We start from the raw sequence: 25,525 nt of genomic DNA on the forward strand, positions 1-25,525 counted from the left end.
AGAAAAAAGAACGAAAATAATAAATAAAATTGAACGGGGTGGTGGAGTGGGGAGTTACAAAAACAAAGAAAAAACAAAAAGGGGGGAGGGGGGGAACGACGAAAACGAGAGAGAGAGAGATGAATTTTTAGCTTTTAAAATAAATAAACAAAATAAAATAATAAAATAAGGCGAGAAAACGGAGGAAAAAAAAAAAAGGGGGCGTGGCGGGGGTTCAATTTTTGATGTCCCGAAGTGTCCTTGGACGAGGCGCAAGATGTGGTAGGGCAGGTGTGTGTGTGGAATGAAATGCAACAAATGCGTACGCGCACTTAAATGCGCATTTATTAATTTGATTTTATAAAATACCGTTTTTTTTTTTTTATTATTATTATTTATTTTTTACTTTTTTTTTTTTGGGGGGGGGTTTCTTTTACTCCGGTTCTTCCCCCCGTTCTATTGTTTTCCCACTTAAGCAATTGTGTGGTGTGGTCCTGGGCGTACCATTTCATTTTGTTTTGTGGTTATGGTCAATATGAATACTTTTCTGTTTTTTTTTTTTTTTTTTTGGTTTTTGGTTTCTCCCCCCACCCACACACGTCCCCTGCCTTCCACGAACACCGCCAGCGGCCTCGCTTCCACCGATGACGCATCGCCCCATAAATTTTCCACCGTTTTTTTTTCTTTTCTTTTCTTAAGTGTGTGTGTGTGTGGAGGGGGCGTCACAATCGATACGGGAACAGGCTGTGAGAGAGAGAGAGAGGGAGAAGAGGAGATGTTGATAAAAGAATGGGAGCACAAAAGAATGCGGTGGCGTTCAACACGGACAGCTGCAACATGAAGAAAAAACTCAGTCATTTGTTTATAACGGACGCATCGGCCTCTACAGTCTTTTTTTCGTTTTGTTTTGTTTTCATCTTCCCTTCTCCATCTGTGGGTGCTTGCATGCGCTGGGGATTGGGTGTACGCAGCGGCATTTACAAAAATGCCTTCTCTTGTTTTTTTTTTTTCTCTCTCTCTCTCTCTCTTCCTTTTTGTTTTTGTTTCAGCGGAGGGTTCACGCGGCTTCAGCTGTGAAAGAGTGAGGGAGGGGGGAGCGGTGGGTGGGTGGAGGGGGAGGCGCAAGAAATAAGGTCAAGAGACCGAAAGGGAAAAAAGAAATCAAGATCACTTTGGAGAGAAAGAAAGAGGGAGGAAGAGAGAAGGACGCCGTTGACAGCTCACTCCACGGTGCGTCTTCCGCTGGGCTCGTCACGCTTATATGTCTGGGTTGCCGGTGAATGGTGCCTCTAGCGGCGGTTCCTCAAGGGGTGAGACGACTCATTTTCGCGTGAAATTAGGGAACATCCCTAATCCTGCTTCCAGCACAACTTTGGACAGGGCCAGCAAGACAGAGAAGGTGCATTCGTTTCCGTCGTCGTCCTCCTTGAATTCAAGTGAGACGACATTGACGGCAGTGGATTTTTGTACATGGGCGTCGATGGCGAATGCGATGTCGTGCGCCTACACGTCCAGTGGATATCCAACTTTTCTCACCACCAACAGTGTTCGTAGTGATATTTATGGGGCTTTTGTGGAGCTGCGAATCCCTTCGCTGCACAGTATGACGTTACCACCGGAGGAGACTCTTGTTGTTGTCCCTCCTACTCCGCAGAGCTGCAATGACAGGATGAACGCTTCATGTGCCTCTGCATCTACTCTTCCCTGCCGCGTTACCGGCACCGGCGGTCCTTCTCGCCCGTTAGTGTTGGTGGTGTGGAAGCGTGGTTCTCATCTGTTTAGCACCCACCCAGCGACGGTGGCAGCACTGAGTCCTTCGACGAAGTCGCTCTCCGTGAACAGTCCAAAGACGCCTTCTTACCTTGTCCGTCTCAGATCAAATTCATCTTCCTTTTCGAAAAATACTCGGTCATCTCCAAGTGCAATTGACAACGTGCAGACTTCTTCACGGCTGAATGAACTTTTTTTTGGGCTTCCACCAACAGTCCCTACAAAATCAAGTTCTGTCCAAAAAAACGGCGTTGCGGATGGGTTTGCCCCCAACATCAATGATGTAACCCCCCCGAGAAATGAGGATGACGAGGCGGAAACGCAGGCTGGGAAGTCGGTAAAAAGGCCACCGCCTTCTTCTCCACCTCCTGAGGAACCTCCCATTGAGGGCGTCCCGGTGCAGCTGACGCTGGTGACGGCCGGTAGTTTTAATCATCTCACCACTTATGCGGTCAGGCACCAAGAGGGAAAAGTGCTGGCGGCTGTTCCTGTGCAGACTATCGTTGCCTCGTCATCGATGCGAAGGATCACTGCCCATTGCCCTTTTCTTCTTGGTATGGATGTGAGTGAGAATTACGTTGCGCCAGCATTGCTTACTGAAGGGGAACGGAATGTATTGCACAAGGAAGAGCTAAAACAGCCAAAAAAACAATTTATGTCATTCAAGTCTACAAAGTCTTCAGAAAGAGCAAAGGCAGAGGGATTGGAACTTCGATTTGAGGAAATTCAGGTGGAAGGGGTAATAAATGACGGTAAAAATGCGGTGAATGTCGTATCGCAGTGCGTGGCGGTAGAGCCGTTTATACTGATTGGTAATCGTAATGGGGATTTGCTTCTCTTTAGCATTTTTGAAGGAAAAATTCTTCAGCGCCTTAATTTTTCAGGCGCAGTAAAAGGTGGGACTAGCGGGGATTCTACAAGTGCGATCTGCAACCAACTTGTAAGTGCTCCAGTCTCATGTATCACAGAAGTGGAGTGCGGTATTGAAAAACGCCTAGCCCTTGTGGTTGATTGTGCAAGGCTGTGTCGGGCGCGAGGTGAAAATAGTTTTACGATTCCATACGTAACTACGCGGGGAGGCCCACCTTCCGTGTTTGCCGTGGGGTTTGGGAATGGGCACGTGCTGATTGTGTGTGTGACAGTGGAGGGGGCTTGGATAAGCAAACACTTTTCATCCTTTGGACATCGACTCGTGCAAGCGATATCGATGCGGGTGCCACACTTCTTGACGCGGTTATGGCCGAATGATGCCGAGGCATCTTTTGCCTCACACGAGACACGGCAGAGGAAGGGTTTTTTTCCTGCAATGACGGTGTGTGTCTCTGCGGAGAGTCTTGTTGTGGATGGAGAGAGTAGTCTTGCGGCGGTCTCCTGTGACGGGGGAACAATACGCCTTGTCAAGGCATCCGAAATGGAGGTTGAGCTGTGCCACGTGACCGCACTTGAAAATCACTCTGTCGGTGACTTTTTGGCTGTGCAATGGGTTCCCAGTCACGCCGACGCCACTCTCTATCCGGACCTTCTTGTGGTCACAAACGAGGATGATTCCATCACGGTGTGCCAGGTGGCATACCTTAGCGACGGGAGGAAAAACGGTGATTGCACCGTTGTCAGGGATCAGAATACGTCCTTAGCGGAGGACTCGGAATTACTTTTTTCTCCCCCTTCCGTGTCGTACCCCGCATACCCTCAGGCTGTAAGGGAGGGATTCGTACGTGTGACGCGACGACTTTTTCATCGCTCGTGGGTAGGCGACCTTTGCGCTCTACCAATTCCTTCTAGAGGTCATTTATTGGTTGCCACATCATACGATAGTCGAAGTTCCTTTTGGCCTCTCTTCTTTTCAGATGCATCCCTTTCTGTAGATGCCCGTAATAACCCCCTAGAGACTTGTTCACTTGAATCATTTCTTCAGGAATGCTTTTCTGGGTGCCTTATCCACGACAAAAATGCTGCGTCTTTCGCATCGCAGTGGGCAGACAACGTCATCCCAGTCGAACCAGTTTTTGCTGTGGCGCTGCACGCGGACCCAACAGTTCGCTGTGCTGCTTGTGGGGCCGGGAGGAGTTACTTTTTTGTTTCTTTGTGCCTCCGTGGACGAGTGAAGTTCTGGGAGGTGAGACCCGTTGTGGATTAAGCGGCGTTATTCCGTTTTGCTTTTATTACTTTTTCCGTTTGTGAGTTTCTTGAAGAGAAATGACAGGTAAAATTCCTGGTGCTGTGTAGGGGGAAGCGTAGGAGAGGGGACTAACGAAAATGATAGCGACTGCCCTTTTTAATTCTCTTGACTTTTGGTATATTAATTAAATTGTTTTTTTTTCCTTCAGGGGTATCACGTTGGAAGGCAACGATGTGTAGTTGTTATTATTATTTCTGCCGTCCCATCCACAGCCACCACCTTCTCTGTTGCCCTCCACGCTGAGGGGGAGTGCAACGGCTGCGGGCCCTTAAAAAAAAGACTCCACCTTGTGAGTTTATAAGGAGCCCGGCTGCCATAACTTTCATGCATTCATTTGTTCACGGGTGTGTGAGTGTTGGATGAATTTACTTCTTAGTGTGTGGGGTGTTGGGCCAAACTGCCACTCCCCGTTGTGTCACACACACACAACCTCTCTCCCTTTCTCCGTGTGTCTTTTTTCTTTTTGTAGGAATAGGGGACAGGGTCTTGGACAGGAGCGTATTCTTATATCAAGTTTTTTTTTTTTCCCGTCCTCTGTTGCGCTTGGTAATATTTGATATGAGTGATTAAGAAAGACACTTTTTTATTATTATTATAATTTTTTTTTTGTTTTACGCATTTTTTTGGTTTGTTTTGGCTTGACTTGCTTAGTGGATTTTCTTTGGTCTCTTTCTGTCACATGTCCTTTTTTTTTTTTTTTTCTCTGCCTGTTTGTGCATTTCTGTTGTTGTCATGGTTTATTTCATGTAGCGAGCAGTGCGTCGAGCGAAAATATTCCCGTTTTATTCATGAGGGGAGTGGCGTTGATGAGGGGGTGGGTTCGACGGCCTTCCTCCATCTTTTCTCTTTTTGGCAGGAGTGTGATGCACGGCACGACGACCTTTGCTGTGGCCACACGCACGTATATGCCGCTACCGAATGACCAGAGTGATTTTTCTCCCTACATTGAAATTGACTTGCCGAGCGAGAGCCGCATTCAGGCGATAAATAAAAGCGGCCTCGGCGCCCAAGATTGGGTGGCCTGCGAGAAGGTGCATGGCACCAATTTCGGTATCTATCTCATCAACCTTGGCGACAAGGAAGTGGTGCGATTCGCGAAGCGTAGTGGGATTATGGACCCCAACGAGAACTTTTTTGGGTACCACATCCTCATTGACGAGTTCACTGCCCAAATCCGCATTTTAAGCGACTTACTGAAGCAAAAGTACGGCTTAGGTCGGATTGGGCGCGTCGTTCTTAATGGCGAGCTTTTTGGTGCGAAGTATAAACATCCCCTTGTTCCCCCGAGCGAGAAGTGGTGCACAATGCCGAATGGGAAACGATTCCCCATCGCTGGTGTCCAAATTCAACGGGAGGCGTTCCCGCAGTACAGCCCCGAGTTACATTTCTTTGCCTTTGATATTAAGTACTCTGTGAGTGGGGCGGAGGAGGACTTTGTGCTGCTTGGATACGACGAGTTTGTGGAGTTTTGCTCCAAGATTCCAAATCTGCTTTACTCCAAAGCACTTGTGCGCGGGACCCTTGACGCATGCCTGGCGTTTGATGTGGAGAACTTCCACACCCCTCTGCCGGCACTTTTGGGCCTTGGCAACTACCCGCTGGAGGGGAATCTCGCGGAGGGCGTGGTCATCCGACACGTGCATCGTGGGGATCCGGCGACTGAAAAGCACAATGTCGCGACGATCTTGAAGCTGCGCTGCTCCAGCTTTATGGAGCTGAAGCACCCGGGCAAGCAGAAGGAGTTGAAGGAAACGTTTATTGATACAGTGCGCACAGGGGCTCTGCGACGTGTACGCGGGGACGTTACGGTGATTGCAGATTCCATGCTTCCGCAGGTGGAGGCCGCCGCGAATAATTTACTGTTAAACAATGTGAGCGATGGTAGGCTTAGCAATGTTCTTTCCAAGATTGGGCGGGAACCGTTACTTTCTGGGCAGGTTTCACAGAATGATGTTTCCCTAATGCTTGCCAAGGACGCTCTGAAGGATTTTCTTAAGGAGGTGGACGCATTAGTGCTTAACACGAGTCTCGCTTTTCGAAAGATGCTTATTTCTAATGTGTACTTTGAGTCCAAAAGACTCGTTGCGCAGAAATGGAAGGAACTCATGAAAGAGGAGGAGACGGCGCAGCAGGAGGCGGAGGCGGCCGCATTGAAGGCCCCTCCAGTAGCCGCCTGAATGCGCCTTTCACATAATTTACACATTTAAATACATGCGTAAGTGCGTGTGTGTGTGTGTGTGCGTGTCTATGTGTTCCTTGGCGTGAGGCCGTGTGCATCGCATTGCGTTGGTTCTTCTTTAGAGGTTTATTGAGAAGTTAGCACAGGGAGGGGAAAGGCGCGAACATCTTTTGTTCTTTAAAAAAAATATATATTTTTTCTTTCATTCTTTCTTCTGACGGTCATTTTAGCTTCTTACTGATGCATCTGATTTTTCCCACCACTTTATTTACCCCTGCTTTTTGCTACCCTCTAGTCGTCTTGAAGCAAGAGCGCTCCCACTTTTCTTTCTGCCACAAAGAGAGGAGGAAGTTTCACGAGTGGCATTGGTAGAAGCGCTAGGAAGTGATATTGGCAGCGGCCATTATTCGAGGTGAGCCGTGGGTGTGCGTGGCGATAGCATACGAAGTGAATTTTATTTTTATTTTTATTTTTTCTGATGACGACGCTTGATGAGGGGGAGAACAGGAGAGATGGAAGCTCCCACTCCAACGAGGGGCTTAGTAGCAGTAGCCACATGAGCAAAAACCGGCGTGTGGGAAAAAATGGTGGCAATGATGGGGTGAGCGTTTTTCTTTTTTCCACACATCACATTCCACACGCCCTAAAGCCGTATTTGTCTACCACGTCGGTGTCAACGAGGCTGGTGGAGCAGTGCCTCTGGAGTTATCGGGACACCATATTTTTGGCGCGGGAATATGGTCACAAGACGGATGCAGAGAGGACGCAGCTCCGTGTGCATCTACTGCAGTTGCAACGAGAGAAGACAAATGGAAGGAAAGACACCACCGATAGGTCGGAATCTGCCCCTTTTTTTGTGGAGGGTCAGTTGTGGGATCTCATGCTGCGTGAACCCGGAAAACACCCGATTCTCCTCTCGGAGTCGCTACGCTATCAACAGATTCTGCAGGACATGAAGCACCTGGCTCGAGGACTACTAGCTCCCATTGAAATCTTGCGACACCGCAATTATTGGCTGTTGCTGCAGGAAGATGTGCAGCTGAATTTGTCGGATCGTCTCTTGCATTATCGTGTGGTGCTGCGACAGTCCCCGCCGGTGACAATGGTGACGAGACTTTGGTGCGATTTATGGGCTCTACTCGGTGCGGCGTGGAGGCAGCGTGAGCGGCTGATGGGGGTCTATGCCGAAGGCATTCCACCCACAGATCTGAATGGCGATGCATCGCAACTTCCGCCCTTTCCTTCCACTCCACCCTCGTTGCGTGACGCTTATTGCGAGAGACAGCGGGGGCACGCCGGCAGGCACGCCAAAAATGGGTCTTGCAGCGGGAGCCGTGTGACCGATGACACACAAACGGCTTTTGAGGAGGAAGGAGACAACCTCGCTTTTGGACCTTTGCTCCCGCATCGGGTGGGTATCACGACGTTGCGTCACTACGCCATCCGTGTTCCGTTGCTTTCTCTCTTGCGCTCCCTGCGTGTGTGGAAAGAAGAGGTTGCTGTCACGGCATCGCGACGTGGGCCCAATGGCACTGGGAGGAGCGGCGCCCTTCCTCGCGATGGATTTCCGGCAGCCAAGAACGATAGTGTTAACAATGACACCACGTCTATTTATTGCTTTGAGGACGCAGAGTCTCTGAATGCACCGTTCTTTGACAATACAGTAGAAGATCTGGAGGCGTGTCAGGTGCCGTACATCTCACCAGAGTGGTTTGTCCGTCTGCGTTTGCGGGACAAAGACGTCTCCCACGAATGGGATGTCTCCGCCGTTCTTCATTCCTACTCGGACGACGCATGGAATATTGCCGTGCTGACACTGGAGTTTATGCTGACCGGATTCCCACTTGCTGAAAGTTGCTGCGGCCACCCAGACTGTTCGGCTCCGCCGACCTCGTCATGCTTTGATGACGTTATGAAACTCTTAGTGAAGTTTCACGGCGTACCTCTTGAGGCGGCACAGAATTTTCTTTACGCGGCACTTCATGAGTTGTCATTGCTGCTTCGAAAAGAGTGCGAATTGCCAAGGATGGCATCGGTGGATGGGAATCTCTTACAACCGGAGCCGTTACCGCAACGCCTGGCAGAAGAGTGGTACCTTTATCTTTGCAGGACGTATGGTGCTGGTGACGGTACGAATAACGGTGATGGTGGCTGTAGTAGTAGTAGTAATGGTGGTAATAGTAGTATTCTCCGTGAAGTTGCGGAAGGTGGACTTTTATGGTCCCGCCGTGAGCGATGGAAGGCGTTTCAGGCGGCACATGCTCTTTTTCTTTCAGATGCTATCGATAACAGTTCTGCAGCTGGCGAAAACGGCGCTGGTGGCGGCGGCACCGCAGTGTTGGATGCTGCTCAGCGTGTCCTGAGCAGCCTGTCATGTCCTTTGATACCACTTCATCCCACTTTGTGCGCTGCGGCAACGAGAGGTGGCGTTGTGACGGAGTCCTTGAAGCTGCACATGCAGCCGATAATGTCATTACTGAAGCCCCTGTCTCCATCCCTGTGGGATTTGCAGATGCAGCTGCGGGTTTGGCGGCACAGCGTGGAACGACATGCTATGGTGGATGGAGGCTGTCGGAAGGATGGCGAGGCGAGGCGGAATGTTGTGTTCAGGGAGTTTGTTCACGTCGTGCGACGGATACTACAGCAACAGCCCTGCGAGTCGAATTTCACTGGGGACACAATGGAAGAGGCCTCCCGAACTATTCATTCGCGTCTGATTCCCTCCGGTGCCAAAACGTTCCCTGCAAATGGGAGTAAATTGTCGCACTCGGCAGCACAAAATGGATTGCTGCGAGGGCTGATGGAACGTAGTGCTCTCTTTTCGTACTGCACCGATGTTTTTTTCCTTCCTGAACACAATAATCCCGCTCATGGCATTGGTGATGGTCAGGACGATAACGACTCTAAAGGTGATGATGATGATAACCGGTTTTCACCGGTGTTTCCCTTTTCGCAGGTATTCCTCCCCATGGAGGATCTTCTGGCGTTGTTGCACAAAGATGTGGTGGCACTCAACGACTCCTCTCCTTCTGTCACCGTGGCCGTGAATGCTCTTGACACTCTTGTTGGGGCGAAATTACCAACAAGCCTTCGTTTGCCGTTGGCCTTATCCTCTGCCGCGGCGGACGTGGGGTTGCTGAAGAGTTTCAAGAGGGTCATTCGTGCAGTGGATTTGAATGTTGCGCAACAGCTGACCTTAATCGCGGGGTTGCGACCTCTCCTGCACGTTGCACCAACTCCAAAACGAGCGATGCTGGTACGACGTTACCTCACGGATGTGCAGACGGTTGAGGGTATTCCGTATGTGCCGGTGCCGGCTACAATTCGCGGGGAGGTGTGGGGCGCGCTTCTTCAGGTGCCACCGGAGGCCACACGTGTAGCCATATATTACGCACTTAACACCTCCAGTGTCTCTGTTTTTGATCGGCAGCTTTCAGTTGACATTCCTCGATGTCATCAGTATCATCCTTTGTTAGTAACGGCGGAGGGGCATGAACGAATGCGACGTGTTATTAAAGCCTGGCTGCTGATGAACCCTGACCTTACATATTGGCAAGGAATAGACAGTGTATGCGCCGTTCTTCTCACTGTTAGCTTCACAAATGAGGCTCTTGTTGCTGCGCAAATGCAGAAACTTACGCAGCATTATATCCCACATGGCCCCGTTGAGTCATCGATTTCAGGTGCGAAGAGTATGGAGGATCATCTGCATCAGCTTGTCATGATGTTGCGTTACTGCGACCCGCGTTTGGCGGTGCATCTTCTAGACGAGGTGGAGTGTCATCCGGAAATTTTTGCGATTAGTTGGTTCCTCACCCTCTTTGCTCACAGTTTGCCGGTAGGAAAAGTGTGTTTGCTCTGGGACTTTCTTTTTTTGTACAACGAAGCATACCCGCACTGCCTGACAGCGTTATGCCTTGCGGTGCTGCTTCAACAGAGGGACAAGCTGCTTGGAAACGATTTCTCTGTCTGCCTTTTGGCACTGAGCCGTCTGCATGGCATTGACGTGCACCTTGTGCTGCGCGACGCGGCGCTGATTTTGCGCTCCGTGCCGTCCTCTGTGGCGTTGCTGTCGCACCACTTCAACGATTGGGCGGGGGAGGTTCGGCACTGCGGGGTTTCGCATGTGAATGTTCAAACAATTCTCCAGGCGTTCAACGACAGCTTGTGGCGGGCGGCAGAGGGAGCGGTGGGCGGGGGGTGGATGCAGTCGGGACTGTTTCTCGTTGACCTCCGCACACACCGCGGGGCGGACGTGCTTCCACAACGCGCGACACGCGTGGAGGAACGTGTCGTGGGGGCACTGCTTTTTCCTCTTGCAGCGCTTCACGCACATGAAGATGATGATGATGACACTGGCGCCATGAAATACTCACAGCGACTCGTTACCCAACAGGCCACGGAGCTTTTGCTGCAGCTTGACAACATGGCAATGGCAGCCCTTCCACCGCTATCGAAAACATCATCATCGTCATCAGCAGCAGCAACGAGGTTGAAAACAAAAACGTTGCCATCGCCACTTCCCGTGGGAGAAGATTTGAAGGATGGTCCCTCTACCGCTCTGCAGGAGTGTGCTATGGCCCCCCATGTTGTCTTGTTTACACGGTCAATGGAACCTGTTGAGACGGCAGCGGCAGAATCACTTGCGCTTGAGTTGGTGCGGTGTGGTACTCCCCATGTGTCCATTCTTTTTGGGGGTTTTGTAGAGCTTAAGAGGGAAGCATCACATCTTATCGTTGAATTCGAAGAGGATTGACGGTCTTTCTGCTCCTTTGCCGGCGATTTCTTTTCGGTTGCATTTTAGCGTGGGCACATAATGCATGCGTCTTTGGATGCTTGTCTTTATCTCGCATGTGGACATGTTTTTTGCTTTTTTTTTTCCTGTGTGTGTGTGTGTGTGTGGGCGTTCGCTGCATGTTTTGTGTCTTGTGTTCTCTTGAGTTGTAGTTTTCTTTTGTTCTTGTTACACACACACACACACACATTTTTTTAAAAATTTTCAAACTCTCAGTCTTGCCTGCAGGGCGAAGGGGTAGTGGAGAGGAAATTTGGAGTAACACGCCACGGGAAAGAAGCCGCGTGAAATGATTAAAGTTTTTTGCACCAACGAGAATGGCGAAAGCTGCACTATTGCGATTGATCCACAGTCGTCCGTGGAGGACGTGGCGGCGATTATTGAGGTGGAGCTTGGGGTACCCATGCTGGAGCAAGTGCTTGTCACAGCCGACGGCACAACGCTCCAAAGCGACAAGACACTTGAGTCTCAGGGCATCCGTGATGACACTAGCATCGTGGTGATACATACCGCCAAAGACTACAGGGCTGCACAGACTCAAAAAGAGGGTGCTGAGGAAGAGGGGCTCTCGGTAGAAGCACGGCCTCCGCCGGATCGTGAAACGCACGTCTCACGACGGCAAGGCGTAGGGGAGGAGCACAATGTACAACACAGAGACCCATTTTTGCGTCAAGAGAGACCGAGGCAGCAGCAGGCAGGAATTGAAGCTGCGCGTGCGTATATGTCAGAGGGAACACAAAGAGGGCATGTCGGCACGTCGAGGCCTCAGCGCGGAGTACCACAATCAACAGACCACGCGCGCGCGCGCATCGAGCAGTTGTTCAATCAGGGAGCGGAGCGGTTTTCGGGGCAGACTTCGTTGCAGGAGTCCGATCCGGAAGTACAGCGCCGCATTTATGAGTCTATTTATTGGGAGAACGTGAATGAAAATCTTGAAAGCGCGTATGAGTTTATGCCGGAGCTCTTTGTGCGGGTCCCAATGCTATTTGTAAACTGTGAGGTGAATAAGGTGATGGTCAAGGCCTTTATTGACTCGGGTGCGCAGAGGTCTATCATGAACCTTCGCACGGCGGAAAAGTGTGGGCTAATGCGACTGCTCGACACTCGTGCGAAGGGAATTATGCGAGGCGTGGGTGTGCGGCGGACGCTTGGTGTCGTCCACATGGCCATGGTCAATCTTGGTGGCCTTCACATTCCTCTTTCTCTCAGTATCATTGATGACGACAAGATGGAGTTTATTATTGGTTTGGACCAAATGAAGCTGCACCGCATGATTATCGACTTGAGGGAAAACTGCCTGAGGATTGCTGACACCCGGATCCCGTTCCTTCCGGATTCCGAGGTGCCGGAGTTGGCCACTGGGGATGAGGTTGTGGATGAGGAATTTGAGGCAAAGGAAGACGCGAAAGGCCAGCAGCGCGGATCCGCCAGGCCTCCGGAAGCGTCATCGAATACCGCCGAGGAAGATGAAAGGGGAGGCCAATGGGGGCGACAAGCAAAGAAAGAGAGGGAGGCGAGAAATTCTGTGGCATCCACCACCAACGTTAGTGGCGCGGTAAGTGCACCGGCGCAGGACTTCGGGACTAACCGCGGTAACGCCAACGTGAATAAAGAGAGGTCTATTGCGGAGGTGATGGCGTATACACGGATGGATCGAGAGGGGGCTGTCGCACTCCTGGAGGCGGCCGACTGGAACGCAGACTTGGCCGTGTCAATCTTTCTTGGTGAGTGAGTTGACTTCCACCGTAATCCTCTCTCTCTCTCTCTCTTTTCTTCAAGAAGACGTCAAGCACGCAGGGAAAACGAGAAAAAAAAAGGGAATATATATATATAAGAAAAAGGAAGTGCAGGCCGGTAGGATGGTGAAGTATTTAAGTTTCTATATATGTGCATCTGTGCGTGTCTTTGTGCGTTTGTCGTTTTTAAAGTACTTTTTTTTTCGTTGCCTACAATTTCTTTGTGTTTTCTTATCCTTTGTTCACACGAGACCACACACGATGTTTCTTGCGCCAGAAGCAGTAGCAGCAGTTTCTGTGGAGGGGAGTGGCGGCTCTTGCATGACTCATTTCTTTTCCTGTTTATTTTCTGCCATTTGCTGCGATGCTGTCGTTTTTTTTTTTTTTTTTGGGGGGGGGAGTTAAAAGAGAGTTTGTGAGGGGCCACTTTGACGGGCCAAACGCAACCACCCACACACACACACACACACGCGTAGGTATAGAAACACAGCGATATCTATTTATACATCTTTTCAATACGTTTTACTGCAGACAAAAAACTTTACCCCCGCGTATTAGTTCTCTTTGCAATGTCGTTAAAGGGGCAAGCAAGTCCCCTCTGGAGGGGCAATCGCGCAGCGGCAATGGTGAGACGTATCCCACGGGGATCTATCGCTAGTGCGGGCAGTTGTGGCAGAAAATCGCGGGAGCAACAGAGCAATTCCACAAGTCCGAATAACACCATTATCGAGATTTCTATCATGCCCGAACTGAACTTGGATGAAACCTTGCGTGTGCGCGACGTATTCTCAGAGTTTGTTAATGATGAATACATCACCACGATGTTTACCTTACGGGTGGTGCTCTCCCAGCTTGGTATGTATCCATCCGATGAGGAGCTATCCTTCCTGCTGGGCGTTTTTGAGAATAAAATAAGTGTCAACAATCTATGTCACTATCTGCGTTTCTACAAGCGTAAGTTTCAAATATTTGCGCAGCAGCGTCGTGTTGAGAACCCGGAGGGGAATGCGCAGGACGAGAGTGAAGACACGCTACGAGCTTTTGTTTCGCTTGGAGGTGCTGAGGATGGCACTGGCTCCGTACAACTAGAGGATCTGCGCAAGGTGTGCCGTGATTTTGGTCTCACTATTGACATCGACGCCATGCTTGTCGATGTTGTGGACATTGAGTATCAGAAGACACTTAATTATGCTGAGTTTTGTGATATGTGGCAGAGTCGACGTCGCCGACGCGATCAGGGCTCTGTAGCATCGGTACAGGATAGTCAAATCGACATTCTCAGTGCTCTGCGTGCACTTGGCATGGATTGCTCCTCGGCACTACTTCTTAGCAACAAGAGCCCTGAATGCAGTGCTACCGTGGCGAAGGATGAAATGGGGGTGGAGGGCTACAAATTCCCATTAAACGCAGACCCCGGATCTTCTTTTCAGCAGCAGCAGAGTAATAACATTACAGTTCTGCGGTCGGAGGCCCAAAATCTACAGGCTCTTAAGCGGTTTCTTCTTCCGGAGGTTGCTGGCGGTTCCATGGCGCAAGATACAACGGCGTTGGTGAAGCGCAAAGCAGTGCGCCACCATTCCACACTGCCGGCACTCCATGTCGCGGCGTTGGCGGAAAATGACCGAAAGCGTGGTTACTATCCTCCTCGCGAAGAAGGCACTAATGCTGCCACTGGTGGTGGTGGTGGTAAAGATGATGGGGGGCTGCCTACAATAACAGGGGGGACAGGAGGCGGCTATCGTGCCCCAAGCCCGATGATTTTATCACTGCGCAACAGTGCCGCCTACAAGAAACGATTGCAGGCATTCGTGCAGAGGTCAAAAATGAGGTCGAGGGGTCGTGTCTCAAGTGTGCAGACACGCCTTACATCCATCCCACCTGAAGATGATGGCCGAAGCTAGCGGGTTGGGGAACAAACAGCACGGAGAGAGGAAAGGAAGACGTATTAGAATCGATGACGTTGCCCATGTACAAAAAGACGGCGGCTTATGTTAAGGCCAGGCTCTCTCATTTACCCAGTAACTTGTGGAAAGCAGGAGAAAGGAAGAATCCAAGCAAAAAGAAAAGGAAAAAAATAAAAAGAAAAAAAGAGAGATATGTATAAAAAGCCAACCAGAGAAGAGATAAAAGATCGCTTGCTTGGGAAGGACGGAGTGGGGGATATCGCGATGTTGATGTGGCTCAGTGAAGTTGGTGTAAGCCTCCTGCGCGATATTATGAGGAGGGCTTTTTTTTTTTTTGTCCTTCCATGATTTTGCCCTCTCTATGTATTCAACCTATTTTATTTTTTCCTTCCTTGCTTTTTCAATTTTACTACGTTTTTTTTTTTTTCTTGCTTACTTGGGTTTGTATGTGGGGATCTTTTCTGGGGCTACGGGGCCTTTGCCGACATTATCTTTTTTTGTTTTTGTTTCTTCATCTTTTATTTGGTTGTATTCTCGTGTTTCGCACATCGGCCCGGAAGCGTCTCCTTCTGCGTGTTTGGATCTGGGGGGAGCCGACAAGCCCTCACTATGCCGTCACGAAGGTTCAACGCACGCCGTGGGATGATTGCAGCGCGTCGTGGATTCTTCACGGCCACGTCGCCGTGCCGTCAATCTCGATTGGTTCCTTTTCACGAACTTTTTGCGCCGCTGTCGTCGTCTTCTTTGCCGAGCTCGCCAAGGCGGTTCCCGGTTCACAGCGTTTGCGTGGATCCTCCATTGGGCACATTGGGGGAGCCCTCACGGAGCCAAGGAGCGGGGGCGGAGGACGGCAGTCCGCTCAGTTGGCTCCGTGAAAATCTTCAGCTTTTGGAAGATGGGAGGAAATCCCTTAATGAGCGTAGGGCGAGCATGCCAGAGGGAAGCCCACAGTGGCCGCGCTACATGTTTCCCTCTCATTGCTGTGAATATATATACGATCCTTCAAACGATTCAAAGCTTGCATTTGTGACATCAGACAATTACTGCCACTTATGCCACGAACCGGTGGAGGTGGCGATTCAACATTGCGCCTGGTGGGACCACGTGACACGGCTGGCAGCCATTCGTCTTATCGCAATTTACCCCCGCCGTTGGAGTCCCGTTGCCGTCCTACGGGAGGCGAACGAAGTCCTCCCCACTGCCGTCATGGTGTCACCCCGGCCGCATCCATTTTTGTCCTTTTCGGAAGCGGTAGATACCGATGATGTCTCTTTGATGGACATGAGCTCTTGTTATGTTTTTGAAAGGGAGGCGGTTGTGCGGCGAGCCGAGTTGGCGGCAATCCTGCGTGTCTTGTGTACCGCAAAGGACGCCGACAGCTGTGATGATGCGGAGCAGCGTATCTCCTCGATCATTCCTGTGCTTCGAGAGTCGCTGTTTCTTTCAGCAAACGGCACTCCTGCGGCAAGCTCGGGGGAGCGGACCTTTCGTGCCTACATTAGCCGGCAAATCAGTGTGTTTCTACCGCCCATGGCACCGGAGCCCACGACGCGGATACAGCAACGTTGTTGGGGGCGGAAAAACTTGGAGATCATGTTTGACCTGCTCGGTGTGGCGTCACTGCAGAGAATTGCCGGAGCGCCTGTTGAGGCAGTGACAAAGAATGAGAAGGCGGCAGTCCTTCGGCAAATCATTTACGAACTAGCGACGGTCCTTTCGGAGGGTGACGCGGAATTCGCAGAAACTTCTTGCGCCAAAATAAACGGCACGTCCTCAGTCGATGCGGAGGTGCAAACCCGTTTGCTTGCAGAGATGGCGCTGCAGCGCCTCGCACATGAGTTGATTCATCTTCACACGATGTTGCTGATGGATCAGGCGTATGAAACCTATGTGAAGCTGGGATACCCGAGCGAGGGGATGCTGGAGAAGAGTGGCTTCTGCTGAGTGTTGGCTTCACTACTCAGGCTGGTGGTTGATTTGCTTCGCCGAGGTGGATGGGTGGGTCAGAGTGCTGTTGTGGCCTGCGTTTCCTTGTGGGAGCCGTGTATAGTTTCCTCTTTTCCTCTTTCTTTATTGTTATTATTATTATTCTGTTGTTTCTTAATTTCCTTGTTGAATAAACGGCGGGATAAAGGAGGGAATATAGTCACGCGAAAAAAAAAGGGGAAAAGGAAAATAAATACAATTGAGGTTGGAGCACGACTTGAACACGTTTGTTTTTCCACACAAACGGAAAGGAATAGACCGAAACGTACGAACACGCGTTTTTTTTTTTTTGTTGTTTCTTCTGCTAGTGTTGGATGAAAATGGAGGGGGAGCAATGGATGGGCGGGGTTGCCGGCGTGCGCCGTGGCAAAGCGTCTCACTTTTTAAAAGCCACGTCCTGCTCCACTACACGGTCGCTGCTTTTGCTTTTTTGCATTATTTTGCTCTTGACAGGGACGCCGTTTATGTCGCTTTTGGTGGAGGCGCATCACATTTTGGCGGTGGACCTCGGTGTTGATTGGGCGAAGGCAGCCACGCTGGGCGGCGGGAGCGGGGCATCGTTGATCCCCACTATTGTTCTCAATGATCAGGCAAACCGAAAGAGCCCACAGTGTATTGCCTTTCGCTTTCTTCCATACGACACGGACGACATACTCCAGAGGGTGGAGCGGTTTTTTTCGGAGCAGGCGCAATCGCTTGAGCCCCGCTTCCCCGATCAGGTCGTATGCGGGCCTTCGCTGCTCGCCGGACGTGGGGTTTCGCGCGTAGTTACTGATGGAAACAACACCGGCGGTGTGACGCAGGGGTCGAATAATAAGGATACGTTGTCATTGGATGAAGTGGCATCACTGACTTTTTCCGTGGTTCCGCACTCCTCCCGCGACAAGGTGACTGTTCGCATTCTGGGTGGAAAGAATAAGAGTGTTTTGGAGTTTTCCACAGAGGAGCTGATCGGTATGTTTTTTGCCTACTTGAAGCGAATAGCTGAACGTGGCCTGAACGGTGAGCCGCTGCGTCACCTTGTCGTGACTGTTTCAGCCCACGCTTCACTGGCGCAGCGGCAAACATTTGTGGATGCTGCGGCTGTTGCGGGCCTGCGTGCGGTGCGGCTTGTGCACGGCACCACGGCAGCGGCTGTGCAATTGGCACACCTCAACATTGAGCAGTTTTTTTCATCGGCGCGCGAACAGGGACCAAAGTACATCATGGTGTACGACATGGGCGGTCGACGAACGGAGGTTGCAGTGTATGAGTTTGCACCTTCTCGTCAGAGGCTTGGAACGATCACGCTGCGTACGGCGATTGTCAATAACACACTTGGCGGCCGTGCCTTTGACCGCTGCATTGCCCGCTATATTGAGCGGGAACACTTCCCAAAGGCGAGGCCTAAGGCCATCGAACCCGTTCTTGGAGTCTCCAAACCGGCTGCACGGAAAGCGGCTGTTAGCTTAATGCGAGCGGTTCAAAACGCGCGGGAGCGGCTCTCTGTGAATCAAGAGGCCCCTGTCGTTGTGCAGGGCGTTCAAGAGGGAGACAGCGGTGACTTCACCACCATTATCTCACGTGCCGTCTTTGAGCAGGAGTGTGCTCATCTCTTTGACGAAGCCGTACGTCTGCGTGACGAGGCGATTGCGCAGACGAAAGGCATCGTGTCATCTGTGCGGGAGTTGACACGCTTTGAGGTGATTGGTGGCGCTACACGCATGCCTAAACTTTTGGAGCGCCTTAGCGACGGGTACGGCAGGGCGGTGGACCGAACTCTCAACAGCGACGAGGCAGCGGTAGTGGGCGCCTCATACATGGGTGCTGCACGGGCGAACATCCCCATTCGCGGTTTTGCGGTGGTGGAGCCACTGATGAATGATGTCTGGTTTTCACTCACGCCTTTGCTTCAGGACCCGAGAGACGCAGCGGCGCCACCTCGCAACAGCACCCGACACCTTATTTTCCCTAAGGGCAGCACAATTCTGCCGGCTGTGCGGTCCCTTCAGCTGAAAAACCGCACCGCTGACTTCACGCTAACATTAGAGGATGAAAGTGGGCATTTTACCCGGGCGACATTTATTCGCGGTGTCAACGAGAGTATTATTGCGGCACAGCTATTACCGCAGTCTCTTCGTGCGAGTGATGGGGCGGGAAAAAAAAGAAAGGAACGCTTGTCACTTGAGCATACGGAGGTTATGTTGGAGGTGACAGCAACAGAGAGCGGCATTCCGTTTGTGTCCAATGCGTACTTGCATGCCACATATTTGAAGGTGACAGTAGCGAAAGAGCCCACAGACACCGTACAGAATGAATCGAATGCTGGTTCCGCCGCGGGGGAGAACGCGACGGACGCTGAGGCCCCCAATGGGACCGAGAAATCTTCGAAGCTTCAGCAGCCCGACGAGTACCCCGGAGAGGAACAAGAGGGACAGCAGCAGCGTGACTTGGGAGGGGAGGAGAAGTGGGATGAGCGACAAGAAAAGGCGGTAGAGGAAGAAGGAGAAGAGGAACGGAAAGAAAATTATAATGTTAGTGATCAATCAAGTGAGAAGGAAAGTAACACCAGTGAAGCCACGGCTCCACGCGCAGAAGATAAGTCCGCGGAGAAGGAAATTGTCGAACGCGTGGTACGCAGCTTTCCCCTGAGTCTTGTTTCGGTACCCCTATCAGTTGGTGTCAATCTCAATAAATTGGAAGCGGCTGCTGCACGAGATCGTCTTTACGCCTTTCAACGGGTTGACGATGAGCGGCTGATGCGAAGCGCCCTTCGAAATGATATTGAGACCCTCATTCTGCACTACAAATCCCTTGATGCGTGGGACAAGGCGGTGGAGAACGAGGGTGAGGCCAACTGGAGGGAAGTTGTGAAGGAGGTGGAGCAGTGGCTTGATGACACCAGTGACAATGTTGAGATATCAGAGCTGCAGAGGCAACAGCAACGGATGAACAAGCTGCAAATTGGGGGTGCTACGACTGGCTAACTGCTGCTGGGAATATCGGTTTCGCGGAAAAGGGGATTCTCCATCTCTCTCTCTCTCTCTCTGTGTGTGTGTGTGTGTGTACGTCCATCACTTGTATTTTATTTTGTGGCTGGCAGGTGAAGTGAAATTTTTTGGTATTTATTTATTTATTTTTATTTTTTGCTCGCATTTTCCCGGGTACATTCACGCACCTAAGTTTCTTTGCATTGGTGTGTTTCTTTTTGCTTTGGCGTACATACGCACCTTTTTTCCGTATCTGCAGCATCTTGCACGGAGGGAAGTTGAGGGGCAGAGAAGGAAAGAAAAAGGCGGGGGAGGAGAAGAGGCCGGATATAGCCTTGGGGAAATATTTTTATTTTTATTTTTTGACTGACGGAGACATTAGCGCTGCAATGCTTCGAAATTCAAGTCGTCGATGGATCCCTGTGATAAACCGCACAGCGCGGGATTCCCTTTGCGCTGCTACGATCGATCACTGTACGCCCGTTGTTTATTCGTCGCTACCAAACGGCTGCCGGGTGGCGACGGAATATTTCCCCAGCTGCCAGTTTGCCACAGTCGGTGTTTGGATCGATGCGGGTAGCCGCTTTGAGGACCTGCGGAATAACGGTGTCGCCCATTTCTTAGAGCACATGAACTTCAAAGGCACTGAAAAGTACTCCAAACGAGCAGTAGAGGATCTCTTTGAGCAGAGCGGAGCTCACTTTAACGCTTACACCTCGCGTGACCGCACGGCGTATTACGTGAAGGCTTTTAATGAAGATGTGGAGCACATGATTGATGTGGTTTCGGACCTGCTGAAGAACGGCCGGTATGACCCGCGGGATTTGGAGTTGGAGAGACCAACGATTCTGGCGGAGATGCGGGAGGTGGAGGAGCTCGTGGACGAGGTGCTCATGGACAATCTACACCAGGCGGCATACGACCCCATCTCCAGCGGTCTTCCCCTCACCATACTCGGTCCTGTTGAAAACATTTCCAAGCACATCGATCGTGAGATGATTATGGAATTTGTGCGGGTGCACTACACGGGCCCTCGCATGTGTTTTGTCTCCTCCGGCGGCATTCACCCCGATGAGGCACACCGACTCGCGGAAAGGTTTTTTGGCGATCTCCCTGCGAAAAACAATCGACCACCGCTTCAGGCGCTTTACCGTGGCGGACACACTGTTATGTGGAATGAACAGATGGCGACGGCGAATACGGCCGTTGCTTACCCTATCTGTGGTGCTTCGCATCCAGATAGTTATGCGCTGCAGCTAGTGCATAACGTTATTGGGCAGTTCCGAGAGGGTCAACACGATCAGTTTGCGTACCAGCACCTTAATCCCAAACTTCCATGGGAACGACTACCAAATATGGTCCAAATGCGTCCCTTTTACACGCCCTACGAGGAGACCAGTTTGCTTGGTTATCAACTCATCACGACACCCATGCTTCCTACTGACTCGGCTGTCTCGCATCGGGACGAGAGCCAAGACAAGTTACTCGACTATTTGCTACAGACAATCAATGAGTTAGCGGCCACCGCCGTAGATGAAGCCATATTGGAGGGGGCGAAGAGTGAGTTTAAGGCTTCCGTCATGATGATGCGGGACAGCACGACAAATAGCGCGGAGGATTTGGGACGGCAGATGATTCACTTTGGTCGCCGCGTGCCCATTCGGGAGGTTTTTGAACGGGTGGATGCGGTGACACCGGCTATATTCCGTGACACACTGGCGAAGTACACTTCTTCGACAGTTCCAACAGTGTCTTACATTGGCTCTGCGAGTGCGGCACCTCGCTTTGACGCTGTGACGCAGATGAAGCAGAGAACAGGCAATGCGCTCTGAAGAGGTGTGAAGTTGATGGAGGGAATGGGGGAAAGGGAAAGAAGAAGGGGTGAAGTAGAGAATTGAGGGAGGGCGACGGCAACAACAGCGGGAGAAAAACAACAGCATCACAGACCAAAAAAAAAAAAAAAAAGGTTGCATGAGCGCACTGAAGTAAAATGTGTCGTCTGGTGTAGTGTGAGGAACGGGTGGAAGGATGGAGGAGATGTGTCGGTAAGAGAGTGTGGGGGCGGAGGTAAAAGGATGAGCCCTTTTTTGCTGTTCTCTTTTTATTTGCTGTGGATAACCTTCTGTGCCTGCTTCCTCTTTTTTTTTTTTCTCTTTCTCCCTCCCTCTCTCTCTCTCTCTGTGTGTGTGTGTGTTTGTGGCTAGCGTCGTATTTACCAATGAGAGCGTCCGTGCTAAAGATATGGGGGAGCGGATGAGTTCTCTCGTCCAGTTTTTACGTGTCGCGGTTGGTATACGAGCGGTTTGTTTTGGAAGAGTACAAAAGAAAAAAAAAAAAGAAAAAATTTGAAAGCTGTTTTTTTGCAAAGTCCTTCTTTGTTTTTCACGCAAGGAACCGAATTCGTCAACTAAAAGGAGGAGGAGTGCAGTAAATGATTTGTGTGGGAGGGCGGCTGCGTAGCGGCGGTCTGCGTGTGAGGTGCTGCACCCAAATGTGACGTAAATTCTTTTTTTTTTTTGGCTTTCGTATTTCCTTCTTTCTTTCCTTTTTTTTTTTTTTTTTGACTGGTGGCAATTGTGGTGTGAACAAACGCACTGCTTTTGATGCCGGAACATTTGTGACCGGAGGAAGTAAGGGAAAGAAGGCGCGATTTCTGTGGGGGGATTGGTTACCTCGGGGCATCGTGCTTTGCTGTGAATGCATGAAGCGGGACGAATGGTTTGCCGCGCTGCAGAAGCTGCCGTTGGTACCGTGTGGAGAGAGCACCGGGCTGCCACGGTACCGCGCGGTGGAGGCGTACCACTGCACATTCTGCGCCTACACGGTTTGTGCTCGTTGTTACAACGCGGTTCCGACGATGCTTCTTTTTCCATCCCGTGATGCATCTGCTGCGGCTGGAAGAGGCTTCCTTGGGCCGCGGCGGGGAGACGGAGAGGTGGAGGACACTTTTTCAACGAACGACGGTTTGCTGCGTCCAAACACTGCGGACGATGTGAATTTCAGCCGACCTCGTTGTTTTTTGTGCCGCAAAGGGTTATTGGTGCATGAGAATGTGCCTGTGCACGAATGGACGTGCGAGGGGCCACGACCGGCGCGTCGCCTTCAACGTGGTGCTGGGGCGTCGTATGACATGGACGTTGTGCAGCGGTATTACACAATGAAGGAGCAGCGGGAAAAACGTGCGCTCTCGCAGGCACCACTCATTGCCCATTTTCACGCCGCTGAAGGACCACCCACACATGTTGCTTTTTCCAGTGTGGTGGGCGAGGAAAAGGATGATGTCATCGGTAATGGTCCTTTGAATCGGCGACCCTTCTGCGTGGAGGGTGGAAGCTTTGTTTTTTCCGTACAAAATCCTCGGATGGAGGTGTCGTGTGTGTGGTGTGGTGTGGACCGACGTCTGAGTGAGGCACACCCGTCGTTTGTGGGGGATGAGACGATTACACCACTGCAGAAGTTTCACTGCCCGCCATCTCTTCCAGGGCTGCCGCCGCGGCGCTTTCGCGTCCGTGTCCCATATGGGGTGTATGGGCTGCACAACGTGCACGCTCTTGCTCTGTATCTTACGAATGATATTTTCCGTAAGGCCACGACGAAGTTACAATTGACAACCGCAGACGCGTTGACGGTGGAAGAGAACGAAGAACCTCCGCCATGGCGACGAGGGCAGCTGAGGACAGGAAAAGTACTTCCACGTCACGCGGTACATCCGCTTTTGGTTGTGGACGTTCTTCACCGCATTGCCACCAGCGATCCAGAGTGGGACCTTCTCAGCGTTGAAGCATGTGCAACGTGTGTGTTAAACGCTGCTGTGGGCCCCTTGAAGTGCCAGAAGGGGTGTCAAGGCGTGACGGAAGAAAAGGCAACGGTGGAGGCCCACGCTGTTGAGGAAACGACTAGCAATAATAACAACAACAAAAACGACGACAAAAACCGCGGTGATCATGATGCTTTAAGGAAAGATGGTGATCACAATGATGAGCCGCGCGATGGGTCAATTAATGAGGCTGCAATGCTCAATGACAGGCGTGGGGTTGGCCCACCCTTGACCTGGCCCAGTGGGTTGAGGTGCGACGAACTACTTTTGACTCTGGACCACCTGCTGCAGGGTCGGTCCGTTGCCGTGTACGGCATCGCATCTAAGTACTTTTTTCTTCAACACGTGTCCCAGTGCGCTGAGTTGCTTCACTACGGGGTTGCGGTGGCCGACGGGTACCGCACATCCGCCTCCTGCCTCATAACTCAGTTTCGCGAAATTAGAAAATATCTTCGGCAATTACAACAGGGGTCGGAGCAGGCAATGCTGCGGAGTTTTGTTTCCCATGATACCAACTGTGAGTCACTGGAGCTTGAAATGCGCTCCAAGGCCCCTGAGCGAGACCACCAGCAGGTGGAGGGTCAGGATGAGGAACGGGAATATTATTTAATAGACGTGCCTACAACGGAGGAATCCCCTCGAAGCCAATCGTACCGCGCCCCGCTACGGAGCCGTGTGGGGGGAGAGGGAGTGAGCCAATCACGTCAATGCTGTAGGGAGTTGTCGGAAGATAAAAACCTGCTCCTTCCTAAAGAGCGAGAATTGGGGGAAACACCGCTGGTGTGTCAAGGAGCGGAATGCATGACTCCCTACTCCCCTGCACCCTGCGCAAAGCCTCGGGAGAGATCCATTCTTTTGGTGCGTGGGGAAGAAGCCGAAGACGAGGAGGCGAGAACGCCTTTGGCAGCCAAACCATCACGTTCTTATCAACCGCAACAGCAGCTGCAACAAGAAGAGAAGGAGCGAAAGGTTCGAGCACAGCCTTTCTCTCAACATGATACGGGGTTGGATGGAAAGGCATCTGCATGGTCACGACGGCATTGGCTTCGTGAGCATTCCGACTGGAACTATGATGTGCCGTTGCACGTTGCGTACGGTATGAAACGCCCCCGTGAAGATGGGGGCAAGGAGAAGGTCATGGAAGACGAGGTTTCTTTGGTGCAGCCGATTCAGGGTCGACGGTCGCGTCCTCCGCGGATCACCGTCTCCTCGCCAGAGGTTATGGGGTCCCTCCGTCTAGCATGTCGTGCGCCTCTTCGGAAATGCATTGCATGGACGTGCCTACCGTCGATTACGGCGCATCGCCTTGTTTCGGCCACAGAGCCTACCATGACGCTGGCCCTGAAAGGCAGTGCTCCTGTCGGAATTATTATCTTGCATGGCGTGGATCAGCTTGATACACCGGCCCTGCTTGAGCTTCAAGCAATTGCACGGGAACACCCGTATCGTGTTGTCCTTCTGTGTTCATTTGATGACCCCAATTGGCTGCTGTCGAGCGCTGCGGGTTTGTTGGATTCGTTTCGTTTGAATTGTATTCACCTTCGATCTCTTCTGCTCCCACGGGTGCGTGAGATGTTGGCTATTAACAGCTTGTCACTGCTCACAGAGTTGGAGGCTCCTGCAACGGAAGCTGGGAGGTTCAGTCGGTACGCCAATCGCAAAGGGACCTTTTCTTCAGGCGTTTCTTTGCCGTTGCATGATACTATTCGGCGCATCCTGTTTAGTCTGCCTTCTTCCTTTAGTGAGCTGCTGCGGTGCATGATTAAGCGCCAGGAGGCTTCCGGCGAAAATGTTTTCATCCCAATGAGTTTGCATCAGGAGAATTTTGACGAGTGTGGGATGATGATTTCCATGGCCCGCCTGAAGGCGATTGAACGTGAGCTCACATCCAACCGTCTTGCCGTATTTAATTCAGCGGAGAACAAATTGATGATTCCCCAGCACCGAAAACTATTGAAGGTCCTGGAGGAGGTGTTGGAGCAAAGGAATGCAGTCGGGTGTGCATCCAATGGGGCTGCCCCAGTGGAGACGTAGTTCCAACAACCGTGCCCTTTTCTCTTTTTCTCGCTCTTTTTCTTTCCATTATAATATTTTTATTTGTTTGGTCGTTCTTGCCTTTTCATCGACGGAAATTATGACACATGCGATCTCTGTTGGGTCTACCACGGGCCTATTTGATGTTTTTTTGGATGTGGTGGTACTATCCCCGCC

The 25,525-nt window shown here is 51.2% G+C and overlaps 9 protein-coding genes across 9 annotated transcripts, besides 17 other annotated features; all 9 read left to right on the forward strand.

The window, feature by feature from the left end:
* Positions 1-25,525: part of a sequence feature (heterozygous, non-Esmeraldo-like haplotype) that runs on past the window's edge.
* Positions 133-169: a sequence feature (AT_rich).
* Positions 351-397: a microsatellite.
* Positions 523-548: a microsatellite.
* Positions 971-1,026: a sequence feature (CT-rich).
* Tc00.1047053510155.10 (hypothetical protein, conserved) lies at positions 1,241-3,886 on the forward strand (the record flags this gene model as incomplete). The annotated part of the gene is made up of 1 exon (XM_815013.1): positions 1,241-3,886. One exon carries the CDS (start codon positions 1,241-1,243, stop codon positions 3,884-3,886), a length of 2,646 nt encoding a protein of 881 aa, XP_820106.1.
* Positions 4,508-4,536: a sequence feature (AT_rich).
* Positions 4,717-6,105, forward strand: Tc00.1047053510155.20 (mitochondrial RNA editing ligase 1, putative; the record flags this gene model as incomplete). The annotated part of the gene is made up of 1 exon (XM_815014.1): positions 4,717-6,105. The coding sequence occupies one exon, from the start codon at positions 4,717-4,719 to the stop codon at positions 6,103-6,105; it is 1,389 nt and encodes a 462-aa protein (XP_820107.1).
* Positions 6,148-6,181: a microsatellite.
* Positions 6,284-6,306: a sequence feature (AT_rich).
* Positions 6,560-6,581: a microsatellite.
* Tc00.1047053510155.30 (hypothetical protein, conserved) lies at positions 6,586-10,863 on the forward strand (the record flags this gene model as incomplete). The annotated part of the gene is made up of 1 exon (XM_815015.1): positions 6,586-10,863. One exon carries the CDS (start codon positions 6,586-6,588, stop codon positions 10,861-10,863), a length of 4,278 nt encoding a protein of 1,425 aa, XP_820108.1.
* Positions 8,261-8,293: a microsatellite.
* Positions 10,990-11,009: a microsatellite.
* Positions 11,192-12,634, forward strand: Tc00.1047053510155.40 (DNA-damage inducible protein DDI1-like protein, putative; the record flags this gene model as incomplete). The annotated part of the gene is made up of 1 exon (XM_815016.1): positions 11,192-12,634. One exon carries the CDS (start codon positions 11,192-11,194, stop codon positions 12,632-12,634), a length of 1,443 nt encoding a protein of 480 aa, XP_820109.1.
* On the forward strand, positions 13,208-14,539 carry Tc00.1047053510155.50 (hypothetical protein, conserved; the record flags this gene model as incomplete). The annotated part of the gene is made up of 1 exon (XM_815017.1): positions 13,208-14,539. One exon carries the CDS (start codon positions 13,208-13,210, stop codon positions 14,537-14,539), a length of 1,332 nt encoding a protein of 443 aa, XP_820110.1.
* Positions 14,696-14,731: a sequence feature (A-rich).
* Positions 15,152-16,486, forward strand: Tc00.1047053510155.60 (hypothetical protein, conserved; the record flags this gene model as incomplete). Its single annotated transcript, XM_815018.1, has 1 exon — positions 15,152-16,486. The coding sequence occupies one exon, from the start codon at positions 15,152-15,154 to the stop codon at positions 16,484-16,486; it is 1,335 nt and encodes a 444-aa protein (XP_820111.1).
* On the forward strand, positions 16,843-19,494 carry Tc00.1047053510155.70 (heat shock protein 70 (HSP70), putative; the record flags this gene model as incomplete). Its single annotated transcript, XM_815019.1, has 1 exon — positions 16,843-19,494. One exon carries the CDS (start codon positions 16,843-16,845, stop codon positions 19,492-19,494), a length of 2,652 nt encoding a protein of 883 aa, XP_820112.1.
* Positions 19,630-19,655: a sequence feature (AT_rich).
* Positions 19,839-19,861: a sequence feature (AT_rich).
* Positions 19,887-21,329, forward strand: Tc00.1047053510155.80 (mitochondrial processing peptide beta subunit, putative; the record flags this gene model as incomplete). The annotated part of the gene is made up of 1 exon (XM_815020.1): positions 19,887-21,329. One exon carries the CDS (start codon positions 19,887-19,889, stop codon positions 21,327-21,329), a length of 1,443 nt encoding a protein of 480 aa, XP_820113.1.
* Positions 21,647-21,677: a microsatellite.
* Positions 22,001-22,059: a sequence feature (T-rich).
* Positions 22,199-25,348, forward strand: Tc00.1047053510155.90 (hypothetical protein, conserved; the record flags this gene model as incomplete). The annotated part of the gene is made up of 1 exon (XM_815021.1): positions 22,199-25,348. One exon carries the CDS (start codon positions 22,199-22,201, stop codon positions 25,346-25,348), a length of 3,150 nt encoding a protein of 1,049 aa, XP_820114.1.
* Positions 23,389-23,431: a microsatellite.

This window comes from Trypanosoma cruzi, genomic scaffold (genome assembly GCF_000209065.1).
Source record: "Trypanosoma cruzi strain CL Brener 1047053516651 genomic scaffold, whole genome shotgun sequence".
NCBI classification, from domain to species: domain Eukaryota; phylum Euglenozoa; class Kinetoplastea; order Trypanosomatida; family Trypanosomatidae; genus Trypanosoma; species Trypanosoma cruzi.